The 19,263-nt window shown below is 39.6% G+C and overlaps 1 protein-coding gene across 6 annotated transcripts in view; it reads left to right on the forward strand.

Moving 5' to 3' along the window:
- Positions 1 to 19,263, forward strand: part of LOC109400433 (filamin-A) — a 365,952-nt gene that overhangs the window by 56,583 nt on the left and 290,106 nt on the right. For all 6 annotated transcript variants that reach the window (XM_062846659.1, XM_062846655.1, XM_062846658.1 and 3 more), the window contains exon 3: positions 9,376 to 9,754. In XM_062846659.1, coding sequence (XP_062702643.1) covers positions 9,376 to 9,754 — 379 coding nt within the window. The remainder of the gene's footprint in view (positions 1 to 9,375; positions 9,755 to 19,263) is intronic.

Consider the following 19,263-nt stretch of genomic DNA (forward strand, 5'->3'; position numbering starts at 1 on the left):
TACATTTTCGAAGAGACCCCGAGAGGAATTTCTGAAGGAATCACTAGAGGGATTTCTGGAGCTACCCCTGGAAAAAATCCCGGAGCAATCTCTGCAGGAATTTCTAGTGAAATCCCTGGAAGAATTTCTTTATAAATTTCTGGAGGAATTCCTGAAGGCATTCCTGGAGGAATTCCTGAAGGCATTCCTAGAGGAATGTCTGAAGGATTGTCTGAAGGAATCCCTGGAGGAATTCCGGAAAGTAGTCCTACAGGAATCCCTGGAGAAATTCCTAAATAAATTCCTGGAAGAGATCTTGTAGGAATCCCTGGAGGAATCTCTAGGGTAACTCTGAGAAGAATCCCTAGAGGAATTTTGGGAGGAATCCCTAAAGGAATTTCGGATGAAATTTGATTAAGTATTCCTGTAGGAATTCTTAGAGAAATCCCTGAAAGATATCTAGGAGGAATTCCTGAAGCAATTTCTGAAAAAAAATCTCCGTAAGAAATTCTGGAGAGACACCTGGAGGAACTTCTGGACAAATTCCTGGTGGAGTCCATGGAGAAATTCCCGGAGGTATTTATGGTAGAAATCCTTAGAGGCATTCTGGGAGAAATACCTTGAGAAGTTTTTGAAGGAATTCCTAGAGGAAATTCTGGAGGAAACCTTGAAGAAAATCCTGAAGTAATTCGTGAAGAAATCCCTGCATGAAACTTTGGACAAACCCCTGCAGGTATTCCTGGATAAATTATTGTAGGAATTCCTAGGGGAATTTCATCAGGAATTTCTGAAGGAATTTCGTAATCAAATCCTTCAGGAATATCTGAGAAGGCATGCCTGGAGGAATGTCTGGAAAAATTGCTGGAGGAATGCTTAGAGAAATTTGTACAGAAATCCCCAGACGAATCCCTGGAAGAATCCCAGGCGAAATTCCTGGAGAAATTCTTGAAACAATCTCTGAAATAATCCCTGAAGCATTTCTGGAGTAATTCCTGGAGGGGTTGCTTTAGGAATTATTGTATGAATACCTGAATCAATTCTTGTAGAATGTTTGGAGAAGTCCCAGAAGAAATTCCTGGGTGAAATCCTGGAGGAATGCTTGGGTAAATCCCTAGAGAAATTTGTCGATGAACTCCTGGAGGAACTCTTGGAGGAATGCCTGGGAGAATCACTGGAGGAATTCCATGGATAAAACCTGCAAGGGATTCCTGGGGGAATTTCTGTAAAAAAAAGGAAGAACTCTTGGAGAAATTCCTGGAGGTGTCCCTGGAAAACTTCCTGGGCGGGAATTTCTAGAGAAGACCCTAGAGGATTCCCTGGAGGAATTGCTGGAGATATGCTTGAAGGATTTCCTGGAGAAATCTATAGAGGAGTTCCTGGAGAAATCCCAACATAAATTCCCGGAAGAATTCCTGGAGGAGCTCTTTGATGAAACCGTGAGAGAATTCCTGGAGGAATTCATGGAAGAATTCCTTGAGGGATACCTAGAGGAATCCCTAGAGAAATCCCTGAAAAATTTCCTGGCGGAGTCCCTGAAGGGATTCCTAGAGATAAACGTGATGAAATTCTAGGATGAATCCCAGGACAAATTTCTGAGTGAAATCCCTTGAGAAAATTCTGGAGGAATTCCTGTTCGAATCCTTGGAGGAGTTTTTGAGGGAATTCATGGAGGAATCCTTGGAGGAATTCTTGAAGGAAACCAAGGAAGAATGCCTGGAAGAATCCCTGCAGAATTCGTAGAAAAATCCTTGATGCAATCCTGGAGGAATCTTTGGATGACCTTCAGGGGTATTCCTGGATGAATTACTATAGGAATTCCTAAGAAAATCACATCAAGAATTCCGGAAAGAATTCCTGAAAGAATTCCTGAAGGAATCTGGAGGAATTCCTAAAGGAATATCTAGAGTAATTCCTTAGGGCATGCCTGGAGGAATGTCTGGAAGAAATTCTTGAGGAATGCTTAGAGGAATCTCTACAGAAATCCCCAGAGGAATTTCTAGAGGAATCCCTGGAAAAAATCCTGGAAAAGTAAATCTGAAGGAATCCCTGAAAAGGATTCTAGAGAAATTGCGTTAGGAATTTCTGTAGAAATTCCTAGAGCAATCCTGAATCATTTCTTGGAGGAATTTCTAATGAAATTTCTGGGGTATTCCTGGAGGAACTCCTCCCAGAACTTCTGGAGGAATTCTTGGCAGAAGCTCTGAAGGACTTCTTAGAGCAATCCTGAGAGCGATTCCTGGATGAATTTCTGAAAAAGATTCCTTAGGATTTCCTGGAGAAATTGTTGTAGAACTTTATGGAGGATTTCCTGGATCAAGTTCTGAAAAAAATCTGAAGGAACTCTTGGGTTAATTCCTGAAGAAGTCCCTAGAGGAATTCTTGGAGGGAATTCCTAGAGAAGTTCTTAGAGAATTCCCTGTAGGAATGCCTGGAGGGATTCCTGGAGACATGCTTGAAGGATTTTCTGGAGGTATCTCTAGAGGAACTCCTGGAGAAACTCTTGGATGAAATCCTGCAAGAATTCCTGAAAGAAGTCTTGGAAGAATACCTGGATGGATCTCTGGAGGAATCCCTAGAGTAATCCCTTGGAATTGCGGGAGGAATTTCTTGAAGAATCACTGGAGCAACTCCAGGAGGAATTCCTAGAGGAATTCCTGAAGGTATTCCTATGGAAACCCCTGGAGGAATTTCTGGACGGATGCCTGGAAAAGTTTTTGAAGGAATGCCAGGAGGTATTCTTGAAGAAATCACTGAAGCAGTCTCTAGAGAATTCTCTGGAGGAATGCCTGGACGAATCCCTGAAGAAATACCTGGAGCAATGCGTGGAAGTATTCTTGACGAAATTCCTTAAGAAATCCCTAGAGTAGTCCTTACAGGATTCCCAAGAGCAATGCCTAGAGGAACCCCTGGCGGAATGTATGTAGGAATACCTGGAGGAATCTAGAGAGAATTTTGGAGTAACCCCTGCATAAATTTCCAGAGGAATCCCTGGAGATATTTTTCAAGGAATCCCTGGAGGAATCTCTAGAGAAGCGCCTGGAGGAATTCTTTGAAGATTCACTGGAGCAACTCCAGGAAGAATCCCTGGAGAAATTCTATGAGTAATCCCTGGAGGAATTCCTGGAAGAATGCCTGTAGGAATTCTCGGAGGAATCCCTAGAGGAATTCTTAGAGGAATGTTTGGAAGAATTCCTAGAGGAATCCCTGGAAGAACTCCTAAAGGAATCCCTGGAGAATTCCTGGATGAATTTCTGAAGAAATCCCAGGAGCAATTCCTGAAGGAATACCAGTAAGAGTTTCTGAAGAAATCCCAGGAGGGAGAAAAGAAATCTTGAAAGAATCCTGAGAAAAGTTCGTGGAGGAACTCCTGAAGCAATTGTTGTAGCAGTTCCTGAAGGTATCCCTGGAGATAATCCAAGAGGAATCCCGCAAGTGATCCCAAACGGAATTTTTAAGGGAATCCCAATCTTGAAGGATGCCCTGGATCAATTCCTGGAGGAGTTTATGAAAGAATTCCTAGAGAAATTGCTGAAGAATTCCCAAGAAGAGACCCTGGAGGAGTCCTTGAATTGATTTTTGAAAATAATCCCTGGAGTTGTTCCTGAAAAAATCACAGAAGGAATTTCCCTGGAGGAATTCTTGGAGAAATACCTGGATGGATTCCTGAAAGAACCCCATGAGGAATCCCAAAAGCAACCCCATGAGAAGCTGGAAAGTCTCTTATCAGAAGCTGGAAAGCTTCTCATCAGAAGCTGGAAAGCTTCTCATCAGAAGCTGGAAAGCTTCTCATCATAAGCTGGAAAGCTTCTCATCATAAGCTGGAAAGCTTCTCATCAGAAGCTGGAAAGCTTTTCATCATTAGCTGGAAAGCTTCTCATCAGAAACTGGAGAGCTTCTCATTAGAAGCTGAAAAGCTTCTCATTAGAAGCTGGAAAGCTTCTCATCAGAAAAAGCCTCTCATGATCTGTGAAAGCTTCTCACCGAATCCTAGGTAGTTGTTTCTCTCTTGTAAGCTGAAAAAGCCTCATAAAGCACCGAAGAAGCTAAGAAAGCTTCTAGCAGAAACTGAGAAGACTTCTCACAGAAAGTGAGGGAACCTTACACAGAAAGTGAGGAAGCTTCTCACAGTAGGTAGCAATAAGATGTTTTACAGAAGCTGAGAAAGCCTTTCGCTAGAAGATTTTGAATCGAAAGTGCTTTAACACTGGAAGATTTTTAGCAGGTAATCACCAGAATACTTTAACCCATTTCCGCCCGGTGATCTATTTATAGAACAGATGCCTCGAACGCCCAGTGATCTATTTATAGATCAGTAACTTTTGCGATAACTGCGGAGAAATGAAGCATTTTGGAAGACTGGTATCTTCAGCAAAGTTGTTGAGGAGATCAAGGACTCTTCGGTAGTACGTAGTTTAGTACGTATTCGCTCCAGTAGGTGGCACTAGTGATCACGAAACATTGTGCTTTGACAGGTGTTTCGTCAACACAATGTATTCGCCATTGAAATGCTGTCGCCCTCGTATCTTGAGAATCGGACTACATAGAAAAAATATATATTCAGCAAAGTTGGTCAGAGCTATCCGATAGTGAACTAGTTGGTTCTAGGTTTATCCGCTAGGTGGCGCTAGTGAGCCCTGTAAAATTTAATCCTCTGTATCTCGAGAATCCGACTACATAAAAGAATTTCGTCTTCGGCAAAGTTATTCAGGACATCAATAGCTATCCGATAGCGAAATAGTTGGTTCTAGGTTTATACGTTAGATGGCGCTAGTGGGCTCTAAAAAAATAAACCTCTTTATATCGAGAATCTGACTTCATAGAAGAATTCTGTCTTCGGCAAAGTTGGACAGGACATCAACAGCTATCCGATAGTGAACTAGTTGGTTCTAGGTTTATCCACTAGGTGGGGCTAATGAGTCCTGAAAAATTTTAACCTCTGTATCTCGAGAATCCGACTACATAGAAGAATTTCGTCTTCGGCAAGGTTAATCAGGACATCAATAGCTATCCGATAGTGAACTAGTTGATTGTAGGTTTGTCCGCTAGGTGGCTTTAGTGAGTCCTAAAAAAATTGAACCTCTGTATCTCGAGAATCCAATTACATAGAAAAATTTCGTCTTCGGCAAAGTTGATCAGGACATCAACAGCTATTCGATAGTGAACTAGTTGATTGTAGGTTTGTCCGCTAGGTGGCGCAAGTGGGCTCTAAAAATTCTGAATTTTTGTATCTCGAGAATCAGACTACATAGAAGAATTTCAAAATCTCGTCTTCGACAAGGTCGATCAGGACATCAAGAGCTAACCGATACTAAACTAGCTGGTTCTAGCTTTATCCACTAGGTGGCGCTAGCGAGTCATAGAAATTCTTAATTTCTGTTTCTTAACATCCAGAATACATAGAAATATTTTGTCTTCGTCAAAGTTGATCAAGACATCAAGAGCTATCCGATAGTGAACTAGTTGGTTCTAGGTTTATCCGTGAGGTGGCGCTAGTGAGTCCTAAAAAAATTAAATATCTGTATCTCGAGAATCCGACTACATAGAAGAATTTCGTCTTCGGCAAAGTTGATCAGGACATCAATAGCTATCCGATAGTGAACTAGTTGGTTTTGGGTTTAACCGTTAGGTGGCGCTAGTGAGTCCAAACAAATTTAAACCTCTATCTCGAGAATCCGGCTACATAGAAGAATTCTGTCTTCGGCAATCTCGATCAGGACATCAACAGCTATCCGATAGAGAACTAGTTGATTGTAGGTTTGTCCGCTAGGTGGCGCAACTGGGCTCTAAATATTCTGAACTTCTGTATCTCGAGAATCCGACTACATAGAAGAATTCCAAAATTCCATCTTCGACAAGGTCGATTAGGGCATCATGAGCTATCCGATACTGAACTAGTTGGTTCTAGGTTTATCCACTAGGTGGCGCTAGCGAGTCATAGAAATTCTTAACTTCTGTTTCTCATCAAGCAGACTACATAGACAATTTTTGTCTTCGGCAAAGTTGATCAGGACATCACAAGCTATCCGATAGTGAACTAGTTGGTTAAAGGTTTTTCCGCTTGGTAGCGCTAGTGAGTTTTAAACATTCTTAGCTGCTGAATCTCGAAAATCAGGCTTCATAAATTTAGTCTTCAGCAAAGTTTATCAGAACAAGGGCTAATGGATAGTTAACTAGTTCATTTTAGGTTTATCCGCTAAGTGGCGCTAATGAGCCCTACAAATTCTGAACTTCTGTATCTCGAAAATCAGGCTACATAGAAGAATTTTGTCGTCGGCAAAGTTGATCAGTACATCAATGGCTAACGGATAGTGAACTAGTTGGTTCTGGGTTTATCCGTTAGGTGGCGCTAGTGAGCTCTAAAAATTCTGAACTTCTGTATCTCGAGATTCAGAGTACATAGAAGAATTTTGACTTCGATAAGGTCGATCAGGACATCAAGAGCTTTCTAATAGTGAACTAGTTGGTTATAGGTTTGTCCGCTAGGTGGCGCAGGTGGGCTCTAAAAATTCTGAACAAATATCGATAAAGTAGTGACGATGAAATAGAACTGCATGGCTACTGATTGATAACAAAGGTAGGTATCAAACAGCCGTCTCATTTAACTAAATATAATATTGAACAAAATATAGTATAGTATAGTATAATTAGTTATCAACTTGAACTAATGATAACGTAATTTTCGATAACGTGCTATGTGCTATCAATTTGTTATCTTTACTCAGGTTCATTGTGACTCTCAACTCAAAGACATTCGTTTAGGTCGAACGTGCCTCTGGAGCCGACCTAGTGATTGGTCGGCTTCATGCAAAAAAGCTGTAGATAGATAAATTGAGCGTAATTTGATCAATTAACGCCCAGCAATTTGGTTAGAGGCCAGAAGACTTGAATGCCCAATGGTCTATAATCTGTAAGTTTTGCAAATACCGTGGAAAATGAAGCATGTTGCACCGTCTTGCATTCTCCTCTCTTTTTCGTGCTCGTTCAGGAGAGTTATTATCCGATGATGAATGGGTTGGTTTATATTTTCCCGTTAGGCGGCTTCAATGATTCATAGAAATTTTGAACTTGTGTATCTCGAGAATAGAACTACCTAAAGGACTCTGGTCCATATAACCACAGCTGTAAATTACGTGATCCGTAAAATCGTGGAAATCGTTTCCACTGTGAGCTTCGGAAGAAGCTGAGATAGATGAGAATGAGATGTTGATTCATTTCATTCATTTACTTAGTATAACAACAAGTTCAAGATAAAATTGAATCAACAATATTTCTCCATAATACACGGTTCGTGGCTGCCGTTCTCCATCCTCGCTCACGTCCGATGCTCGCCAAGTCACGCTCCACCTGATCCGCCCATCGTGCTCTCTGCGCTCATCGCCTTCTAGTGCCAACCGGATCTGTCGCGAACACCAACTTTGCAGACTTGTTGTCCGGCATTCTTGCAACATGCCCTGCCCGTCATATCCTTCCGGTTTTGGCCACCTTCTGGATGCTGGGTTCGCCGTAAAGTGCAACGAGCTCGTGGTTCATCCTTCTCCGCCACACACCGTTCTCCTGCACGCCGCCGAAGATCGTCCTTAGCACGCGTCGCTTGAAAACTCCGAGTGTTTGCAGGTCCTCCCCGAGCATGGTCCATGTTTCGTGCCCGTAGAAGACCACCGGTCTTAATAGCGTTTTGTACATGGTGCATTTGGTGCGTGGGTGAATCTTTTTCGACAGCAGTTTCTTCTGGAGCCCGTAGTAGGCCCGACTTCCGCTGATGATGCGCCTCCGACTTTCACGGCTCACGTTGTTGTCAGCCATCAGTAAGGACGAATTCCTCCACCACCTCGAAAGTATCCCCGACTATCGTAACATTACTACCCAGACGGATCCGGTCGTGTTCGGTTCCGCCTACCAGCATGTACTTTGTTTTTGAGGCATTCACCACCAGTCCGATCTTTACTGCTTCGCGTTTCAGGCGGATGTACAGCTCTGCCACCGTTCCAAATGTTCTGGCGATAATGTCCATGTCGTCCGTAAAGCACACAAATTGAACGGATTTTGTGAAATCGTTCCCCGACAGTTGAGCCCGGCTCGTCACATCACACCTTCCAGAACGATGTTGAAGAGTAGGCATGACAGTCTTGTCGTAATCCCCGGCGAGATTCGAATGAACTAGATAGTTCACCCGAAACCCTTACGCAGTTTTGCACACCCTCCATCGTTACTTTTATTTATCAGTCTAGTAAGCTTCCCATGAAAGCCGTTTTCGTCCATGATTTTCCATAGCTCTGCGCGGGAGAATGAGATGAGCAGAACGCTAATAATTTGGTCCTTTATAAAAATGAAACATAAACGATGCTCAAAGAACACTTGCAAATATTTGCAAGTTTTCGAATGACGATTGCTAAGATAATCTTTCGCTTTGTACTAGATAACGGTGTGTGGCGGCAGAGGGTGAGCCACGTGCTCGCAAAGCCAGAAGCATACGGTGGGCAGGATATACTATTAGAATGAAGAATATCAACCTATTATATTTAGAAATTTTTAAAATGATGCATATTGAAATGCCTAAAAACTGTTGAAAACTATCCATTGATAAGTTACTAGCAGATTGTTTTAGTAATGTAATCCATTTCTGGAACATTTCAAACTGTAACTTTTTTTTATTAGGAGAATATCAACTATGATCAGTCATCTGAAATAGATTTACATAGCTCATAGAAATAAGGTAGCCGCGCAAAAAAAAATAAAAAAAAAATATTTTTTCAACGTTTCACGTGCATATGCCCCACTGTGTATTAAAACGAAAATTTCACCGTAGATTTTCGTTTAAATGACTGCAATAACTTTCTTTTATGGGGTTGAGGTACTCTAGAAAAAATCAGACATCTACTGTGATTGTGGCATAATTCGGGCGTTAATGGGTTAAGTTGAGAATTCATTCATTTTCAGGAACTTAGTGAGCATTTTGCGCTATATCTATATTTGAATAATGCGGTTGGTTTTTGCCCAAAGCTTCCAATTAAGGAGAAAGATAAAAGAATCCAAACGTAGTCGCCATTATGGCTGCTGACGAAAGGTAGTGGTATAGCTTACGTTTTCAAGAGCACTAATCTCAGAGGTTTTTTGTCCGGCCAATTTTTGTGTGAATATGATTGTTCTTACAAATGAGCAAATCTAGACTTAATAATACATTACAAATAATTGCATTTTGCGTTTGCTTGTTTTACATGCTTGAACTAGACGCAATTTGAGCAAGCTAACATCTGTTGATTCTGTTGTTTGCTTTACCATTATTAACAAGCTTTTGTTCCATGAATAACCGACGGTTAAAATAATTCAACATTAATAAACCTTTATTCTTCACAAATCAACAAAACACTCATACAAACTCCCATCTCCATTCCGCAGAACCCGCAGGGATCCCATCCCCAGTACTACCAGGAGCTCACGGCGCAGCAGCATCCGCGCGAGTACGACGACCCGGAGGACGAGGAAGCCGAGATGGAAGCGGAACGTGAACTGGCCGAGGATGCCCAGTGGAAGCGGATACAGCAGAACACCTTCACCCGGTGGGCCAACGAGCACCTGAAGATCATCGACAAGAACATTGCCAGCCTGGAGTCCGACCTGTCGGACGGGCTGAAGCTGATCGCCCTGATCGAGGTGCTGTCGCAGAAGCGCATGAGCAAACACAACAAACGGCCCACGTTCCGCAGCCAGAAGCTGGAGAATGTCTCGGTGGCACTGAAGTTCCTCGAGTGCGAAGGGATCAAGATCGTCAATATCGGTGAGTACCTCTTCTGAATACTCTTTAGCTGTAAATTGAAGCGATAAGTGTCTCAGGATTAGATAAGTTTTTTACAGTCACTCATCATTTAAGTGGTCAGTGTTGTTGGATCATTGAAGGGAACTCATTCAAAACTCATCATTTGAAATCCGTGGTGTCGTCAAAGATAAGACGATTTATCGGTGAATTTATGTTCAAGAGATGAGCTCCTGCATCGGCTATTTTTTGACAGCCTACGTGACAACTTGTCAGTCCTTCACGCACTTCACTCACGACGAACGCCATGCGCCGCCTGTCATGTCAGTTCTAATATTACAAACAAACAACGCCAAATAACTGCTTGCAGGTTTGCTCTGAACGTGTCATTTCACGCATTCACGCGCTCTCGGAGCTCCCCGCCGCACTCGAAAAGGAAGTCGCTTCGAGTTGATTGCCTTTTCTCACCTCTACTCATGATGAGTGTACGTAGTTGTTGTCGATCGAGATCGCATCTATCTGACCATATTCGAGTGGACTAGTACCTTCAAAGACTGACTGACCGTTGAAGACGCGACCTTCTGTTGATTAGTTACTTACCGAGAGGAGCTGCTGCAGCACAGACCGTAGAAGGATTGTTGTTTTCTCGGTTCGGGAAGATCAAGCGATTTTGATTAGTTAGCTATACTACAGTAGTGGCCAATGCATTCGAAATTGAATGGATTGTTCATACATGGGCTCGTATGAATAAAAAAGAAGCGTACTATACTACTTATAGTATCTATTCAGAAATAAAGTCTACAGGATTGCTACATGGTTGGTATGCTTAAAAAAAAATGAAGTCTTTCGAACATGAGCTATTACTACATGTGTGTAAAACAAAACAGTCGCATACTGTCATAGTACTCCATCCTTGAATTCATCCCGAAAGATCTTCCGGATTTCTACCGGCATTTTTTCAAGATTTCCACTACTCCTTCCGGAATTCTTCTTTGAGAATCTTCCAAAATTCCAGAAATTCGATCGAGTTCTCCTGGAGCTTTTCACGGTTATCCAGCAAAATTTCTTGCAAAAGTTTTCCTGAAATTGCTACCAGAGTTCCAGGCACGATTTTCTTCGATGCTCCTGCTACGTTTCATTCAAATAAATTTCGTGGGATTCCTTCCTACGATTTCCAATAGAGTTACTCCAGGGAGTTTTTCACATTTTTTTCGGAATTTCGTCCAGAGGTTATAAAGTTCCTCACGGATCTCATGTTCTTTTGAAACTTTTGCTGTATTTTCTTCAAGAAATGTGTTCTTAAGTTGTTTCCAGGATTTCTAGAGGAGTTTCTCCCAGAATATTTATTTAAGATTCTCGATTTCTCTCGAAGTTTTTTCAGGGACTTCTGTTAGAAGATTCCTTCCGGTGGTGTTCGCAGAGTTGCGTATCAGAGTTTTTCAGGACTTTCTCCCAACCTTTTTCCGTATTTTTTTTCTCATGGAGTTTTTTCTGCGATTTCTTTTAAAAATGTTTTCCAGGCATTGCCGCGTAGTTGTTTCTGGATTTTCTTGCAGTGATCATGGGATTTTTCCTAGAGATTCCCGAAATCCCTATCGGAAATTCTCCCGCAATTGCGGACGTTTCCTTTGGGATTTTTGAGGATTTTTTCAGCATTTTTTCTTGAAAACTTTTCTAGAATAACCTACAAAACTAGTGAAATATTGCGGAAAACGCCGGGAAAACTCAAGAGAAGAGGAACTTCAGAAGACATCCTACGTGGATGCATTCACCCAAAAAATCATCCCCAAGTATTTCTCCAGAAATTCCGTCGGGGTTTCTTTCTAGAGCTTCTCCAGAGATACCTCTTGAAATGCCCTTCATGATTTCTCACAAGATTCCGTATTTTCTTACGGTATGCATCTTAGTTCTTGAATTTATTGCGACGGTTCTCCCGGATTTCAAGTGGCATTTTCCCTAGATTTGACAATTCTTTCCGAAATTCCTCCTTAAGAATCTTCCAAGATTCCTTAATTCTGCAGATTCTGTAGAATTTCTTACAGGAGTTTTCCAGGTTTTGCTCCCAGCATTCCGGGCAGGTCTTTTCCCAGAGATCCTCCTGCTTTTATTCCAAAACAGTTTCGTGGGATTTCTCTCAGGATTTATCCCAGAGTTTCTCTTTTTGAATTTTCAGATGTTGTTGGGAGATTTCTCTTTCCCTGAGATGAACCAGCCTCGGGCTGAAAATCTCATAAATAAAGACATAAAAAAAAAGAATTTTCTTGGAGTTTCCCTCGGGATTCTTCTTGTATGATTTGCGGCGAATTCTTCCCATGTATCCCTTGGGATTTCTACAGGTTTTCTTCCTAGGAATTCTCCGAGTGTTTCCAATGGTGTCCTACAAGAGTTCCTCCAAGAATTTCTTCAGGAGCTCTTCTCGAATCATCTTCTGGGGATCTTCTCGGGATTTTTTCAAGACATGTTTGATTTCTACAGGAGTTCCTCCGGGGAAATCTCTTAAAGGATCCTGTGGGAGTTGTCTTGGAGTTTCTCCTTAGATTTCTCTTATAAGATCCCTTTTAGTGTGTTCTCTGGGGTATCTCTCAGAGTTTTAAGAATTTATTAGGGACTTTCTTCCAATATTGTTTCCCGGGTTTCTTTTGAAGTTTCCTTTCAGATTCTTTTTACCTGCAGGAGCTACTGCTTGTATTTTTTCATGAAGCTCTCCCAGCAATTTCTTTCAGAGGACTTTCCAGGCTTTTCCGCAGAATTTCTTGAAGTGGTCTTGAGTTGGTTTTTGGAAATTTTGCCGGGATTACTCCCAGGTTTTCCGAAGCCCCAACCGAAAAGTTGACCGGGATTCTGGGTATTCTTTTTATGATTTCTCTAATAGAAGCTACCAAAGTTCATGCCGAGATTCTGCGATGAGTTTTTTCTTGGAATACCTCCAGAGCACACTGGGCCAGGAACAGAGATTAGCAAGACAAAACCTCTAGCACATTGGGGTTACGTCCTATCAAGTTGGTGTCTTCGGCAAAGTTGTTGGGTTTTATCTGCGCCTCAAATTGCGCTTGGAATTTAGTTCGTAAAACCGCCGCATAGGTGGCGCTGCGGTACTAACTTTTTTATTTTACATCCTAGAGCTTTGGCGTCTTCGGCAAAGTTGTAGAACAGGCAAAAATATGAATAGTTGTCGAAGACACTAAAACTGTAGCTCTTAAAATAACAAAATTACATTGAATTTTATAAACGAACGACTTAAATTTTCAGTTTTATGTCATTATCTTGTTTCTCAGCCTACATGTTGCCATGGCAACAGAAAACAACAATCGCAGCAGTCGAACAAGATCGTACATTTGAAATTGTATTTCACTCTTGCAACAATCATGCGTTTTGAGGTATAATACATACATTTGTCTAGGTATTACTAGTAGAAATCCCTGTTTTAGTGTATGAGTGATATAGCGTAATGTGCACCTTCCTGATTTTGCCTGAATGAAACGCATGTAGGTTAGTAAATTCGCTTCTTGAATCTTTTTAAACATTCGGGACCGCAACAAGACGCTGCCACTCACTTCACGCCCACCGCAAATTCCAGATTGTCGTGCATCCAAATAAGTTTATTTTCAGTATTAGACAAGTCTAACGAGGAGCCTAATTTGAGCCCAAACGAATTCAAAAAATAAACTGGATCGGATATAAGTTAGCTGAGCTATTGTGGTTGGCGTAAAATGGATGACAGCGTCTTTTGAGCCCCAACTTTACCTTTGTTTTATCCGTTTTCACGTCAAATCTGAAACAATATCAACTGCAACAGAAAATCTAAAAGATTTGTCAGATAAAAGTTTTCGAATTATTCATTTCACAGTTTTAGTGCGATTACAAAATAGCGGAATGGCTAGAGGTAGATTTTTTTATTTCACTAATAGAGTATTCGTACCCTTCTCATCCTACGAAGAACACGGGACTGAAGTGCTGTTTGTTTTGTTTCTTATTTTTGTACTTTTGTTAGATGTGAGCACAAAAAAAAACAAAAAGAACAGAATCAAACGGTGCCGTAATCGCTTGTTTACAAATAGGATGAATTTGGGAGCGTGAGATTACTTATGACACTTACACCCTAATTATTATACCAAGCGTAATGAGTTGACGAGCATCTTTTAAAACATTTCACCATCGGGGCGATTGATTTAATTTTCATATACTGCCCATGATCGCATATGAATAAGAAACCCAGCATATATGGGACTAATATGCGGTCATAGGCAGTTTAAGATTCCACCTAGGGGCCGTCCATATACCACGTGGACAGCTTGGAGGGGGGAGGGGGTTCGCGAAAAGTCCATGCTTGTCCATGGAGAGGGGGGTGGGGGTTCGTCAAATGTCCACGTGGACAACATTGACATAAAAATTAGGAAACAAAAATCTACAAACGAAACAAATTATGTCGCATTATTGATGTGATTCTCTTTAAAAGTTCATTCATACATTTTATTTTATTGTCTTTTAGTTGTAAGTTACTTTATCAAGGAAAAAAATCATAGTATTGATTTACAGACTGATTGGTTTTAAATTTACAAAGTTTCTAATTACTTAGTTTTCTTCATCGAGGATTATTCTGGAGATTGAAAATGGAGTGTAGACCATGCAAATGTTGGTATTTCAGTTAGAAAATTTTCATTGAAGTTCTGTATAGACTGATGATAAATCGACTGATTTGGTGGAATTGATTATGTTTGGCTACGCAGTCATTTATTGAACAAACGACGTTCTTTATTTGCCCGACGTTTCCCCGTGTCGAAACGTCGGGCAAATAAAGAACGTCGTTTGTTCAATAAATGACTGCGTAGCCAAACATAATCAGTTCTGTATAGATTTCTCGAAGTTTCATATCCAATTTTTAAACTACTTCAAAGTTTCAAAATACGTGTAGGGATTTGCAGGCTTGTCTCAAAAACTTTTTTGTTGTTTCCTTTAAAATTTAAGATGTTTCTAATGGATATTAAAGTGTAAACCTCAGCAATACAATGTACCATCAGGGTACCAGGGTTCCGCTCATCTAAGGCCAGTTTTGTAGAAAAACATCATCTGTTAAATGACTGGTGAGCCAATTTGTAATGTTTTTGCATTTTATGTGTACAATCAGATAGAAAACAAGACTTATGTAGAACTTTTCAAAAAAGTATGATTTTATTACAATTTGTGTGAGACCAAAGTGGTCCTAATTCCGCTCACGGACAAATAGGGGAACTTACGTATTCTCGGCAGTTTTGTTCTCTTCGTCATGAGGGTTTTTTTGAAACCTGTTGATCTCAGAGTTGGCCTCAAATCCTTCCTAACCAAGCTGAGTTATATATCCGAATTTCAGGCAATTTGGCCCACAAAAACCCCCCATGACGAAGAGAACAAACCTGCCGATAATACCCTTTGTCACCATATATGCTATCTTTTAAATAGACTTTTGCGGAAAAGTGAATTATTTTTGCAACTCTATGTTTTTACAATTATTTTTTCCTGTTCAGTGGGAGTGTATAATACTGATTAAATACACTGTGTACTAAAATCGACAGATTTTACGATTTTCACGTATTTTTTTGCGTGGAACACATTAAATTTCCTACGGCTTCTTTGGGCCCAATAGCCGCTCAAAAAATCTACTGTTTTGTTTTTAAAATTTATGTTATTCGGTAAATATTGCATAAAACTCCTTTGCTCTCATATGATTCATATTGTCCAAGAATATCAGCGACGAAAAGAATGTATTTATGCGTGAAAACTTGATTTTTGCAACAGTGAGCGACTATTGGGTCATGAGCGGCTACTGGTACACTGACGGTAGTTGCTGTAAATCTTGTTTTTTCTTTTGTAAGAATCTAAGAAATATAATCTCATCTCAACAAAAAATCCAAGATTTAAAATTACCTTATCTCAACAAAACAATCAGACAATCATAGATTGAACAAACATTCCGAAAAACACCGTCTTCAACCAGAGGCTGTACAGACTTTACATTGAACAATCACTAACATTAGGTGATGGACTTCACACGGAACACACCCAGTGAAGAATTTTCCATTTGACGAAAATTTTTCACCAACTGTAGCGGGAATCGAACCCACACTCTCACAAACATTAAGCTGAATTTAAAACAATGTTGAAAAATTGTAGGTACCTATTTTGTACTACTTGTTTGTATTATATGTAAAAACAATATTAAAAATTAAAAAAAAAAACAATATTAAAAAAAACTTTTCAAAATCACTTTTTCCATTTATTTTAGAAATATGAAAAATAAAACTTTTTTTCGAATGTCCACGTGGACATTGGGGGAGGGGGGTAGGGGTCAACGAAAAGTCCACGCTTGTCCATGGGGAGGGGGGAGGGGGTCAAAAACCATGAATTTTCTGTCCACGTGGTATATGGACGGCCCCCTACTTCATCGACAGTTTTATTTTCTAGAAAAATCCCGCAATATTCCACATGGTAATGCTGCTTAGGCAGCATCCATTTATTACGTAACGCTAAAATCCCCCTCCGTAACGCTTTTTTGTATGAAAACCCGAAAATTTTTGTATGGGCCGTAACGCTTGGCCATACTCCCCCCTCCCCCTAGAGCGTTACGTAATTTGTGGCTGGCACCTTACTTCAATCATACTTAATATAATAAATATATAAGTGAATTAATATACCTTTTGTCCGCTATCTTCACAACCCACAAAGGCCGTGAATGGATAATTTGTTAACTTTTATCTGATAAATTCTTCAGTTTTGCTGTTGATATTGTTTCTGATTTGGTTTTAAAATGCATGAAACAAAAGCATAAAAGATACTAGAAGTGAATTCACCTACGTAAAATGCGTTTGATTCGGGCAAAATCAGGAAGGTGCACATCGACAGCTAGCGATATAACATTCATATACACTAATACAGGAATTTCTACTAGTAATACAAATGTATATATTATTCCTCAAAACGCATGATTGTTGCAAGAGAGAAAAACAATTTCAAATGTACGATCCTGTTCGACTACTGCGATTTTTGTTTTCTGTTGCCATGGAAACATGTAGGCTGAAAAACAAGATACATTAGTGACCCGATTTTGTCAGCCCCTTTTCAGAACACATTTTTTGCTCTCCTCAAATATCTGAACAGTTTTTCAAACTTTTTATTCCTCTATGTTCTGCATTTAAGCTGTAGTTCGATGATAAACATGAATTAATTGATTAAAGTTCAACCGTAATATAACGAGAACAAAAAGTTTGTCGCAAAATGGGGCTGACAAAATCGGGTCCTTACTGTATTGACATAAAACCGAAAATTTAAGTGGTTCGTTTATTAAATTCAATGTAACTTTGTAATTTTAAGAGCTACAGTTTTAGTGTCTTCGACAACTATTCATATTTTTGCCTGTTCTACAACTTTGCCGAAGACGCCAAAGCTCTAGGATGTAAAATAAAAAAGTTAGTACCGCAGCGCCACCTATGCGGCGGTTTTACAAACTAAATTCCAAGCGCAATTTGAGGCGCAGATAAAACCCAACAACTTTGCCGAAGACACCAACTTGATAGGACGTAACCCCAATGTGCTAGAGGTTTTGTCTTGCTAATCTCTGTTCCTGGCCCAGTGTGCAGAGATAACTTTCACAATTTCTTCAAAGAAATTTCTTGAGATCCTGGAAAGTAATCCAATTGAAATCTAACGAAAAATTTCGGAAAGATCTATTGCTGAGACCACTAAAATTCTGGAAAAGGGGATCTAGAAGTAATCCTTGGACGCAATATTAGGGAAACTCCAGGAGTAAATCTAAAAACAACCAAAAGAAATCTCGCAAGGAACTCCAAGAGAAACCCCTGCGAACTCTCTGGAAGAACTTCTGAAGAAATTTCGTTAAAACCCAGGTAGACAATATTGAAGGGGAACACCACTTTGAGGTATTCCTAAAGGAACTTAGATGAATTTTGGAAGGATGTCCGGAAGAAATTCAGTGTGAAAATCTGATAGCATATCGGGAAAACCTCTGGAAGAAATCCCAGAAATAACTCTCAGAAGTCGTATTCATATCAACGAAAAAAAACGATTAAAGTTAATTATGATCTAGTTGTCGCCAGAAATTCCTTTAAGGATTCTCTGAAAATTTTTCCAGAGAGTTTCTCAAGAAGTTTCTAAAAAAATCATCTTGAAACTAGTCCACGGATTTCCTGAAAAAAATCCCTGCGAAATCCCTCCTGGAATTCCTACAGAAAATTCTTTAAAGGAAAATTCCCTAAGTTTATGCTTGTATTCCTTTATGTATTTCGTCAAACATTTCTGAAAGAAATCATCCAGAATAATTGTCTGATTTTATGCCAGGAGATTTTCTTCGAGATTTCTTTGAAAATTATTCTATGAATTTCTCCAAAAGTTTATTCAAATGATGCAATTCCAGGAGATTTGTTTGCATAAAGATTCGGAGATTATTTCAGAAATACATCTAAAGTTTTACTTATGAAATTCAGATTTTTTTTCCGGAAACTTTCCAAAAATTATAACTTTAATTTCTCCAAAGGTTTCTTCAGGTATTACTCCATGTTTTCAAGGATTTATCGTGCGTTTATTTGGAAATTCCACTAGAATTTTTCAAAAGATTCTATTGAAAATTACTCCAGGGATTCCTCCAGGCATTGCTTCTTTTCTTTTTTTTCTCCTCTGTTGGGGAATTAAGCCACTATTTCCAGTAAACTGAACTTTTGTGGCATGATTGGATTTGGATATATGTATTCAGGATTTTTTATAAGTTTTTTTTAACAATCGCAAAATACCATTTTTTTTATTTCTTTGATGGTTTTCTAAATAACTCCGCCAGGATATCGCTTCAGAAATTGCAAAAGATTTTTTTCTGAGGATCCTCTAAGAAATTTTCAAAATGAAATCTTTTGCAATTTTTATTTTTTTTTTGTCTGCGTTTTCTGCAGACATTTTCCAAGAGATGTCCTCAGAAATTTCTCTACTATTTTTCTTTGGAATCTTTTTCAGAGTTTCTCCAGAACTCTCTCAAGATGTTTTTCCAATACAAGGTTTTTTAAGACGTTTCTTCAGATATTTTCCTAGACTTTCATGCAAGAATGGATCAAGAGATAACTACAGAAATTGCATCAGGAATTTTTGTTCAGGAGTTTCTTAAAAAAATCCAAGAATTCCTTCTCGAAATTTCGAAATGTATTTTCACTTTTCAGGAGTATTTTGAAGGATTTCTATAAGCAATCCTCCAGGGATTTCTTAGAAATTCCTTCAGGGATTCCTCAATGAGATCTTCGGTAACTAGAATTCAGCAGGGACCCCTTAGGGAATCCCAGGAGGTATTTATAATGGTACTACAAGAAATTTCTACAAAGAAAAATCCTGGTTAAAATTTCTGCCAGAATCATTGAAGGTTTTTTTTAAGAATTCTTGGAAAATCCCTGGAAAGAATCTCCGACGTAATACCAGTAGGATTCGTAAATATTTTTTTGGAATAATTTCTAAAAAAAAACCCATGAAAGGAAACTTTTGAAGAATTTGATAAAAAAAATCCCTAA

Source organism: Aedes albopictus, chromosome 1 (genome assembly GCF_035046485.1).
Source record: "Aedes albopictus strain Foshan chromosome 1, AalbF5, whole genome shotgun sequence".
Taxonomy (NCBI): Eukaryota; Metazoa; Arthropoda; class Insecta; order Diptera; family Culicidae; genus Aedes; species Aedes albopictus.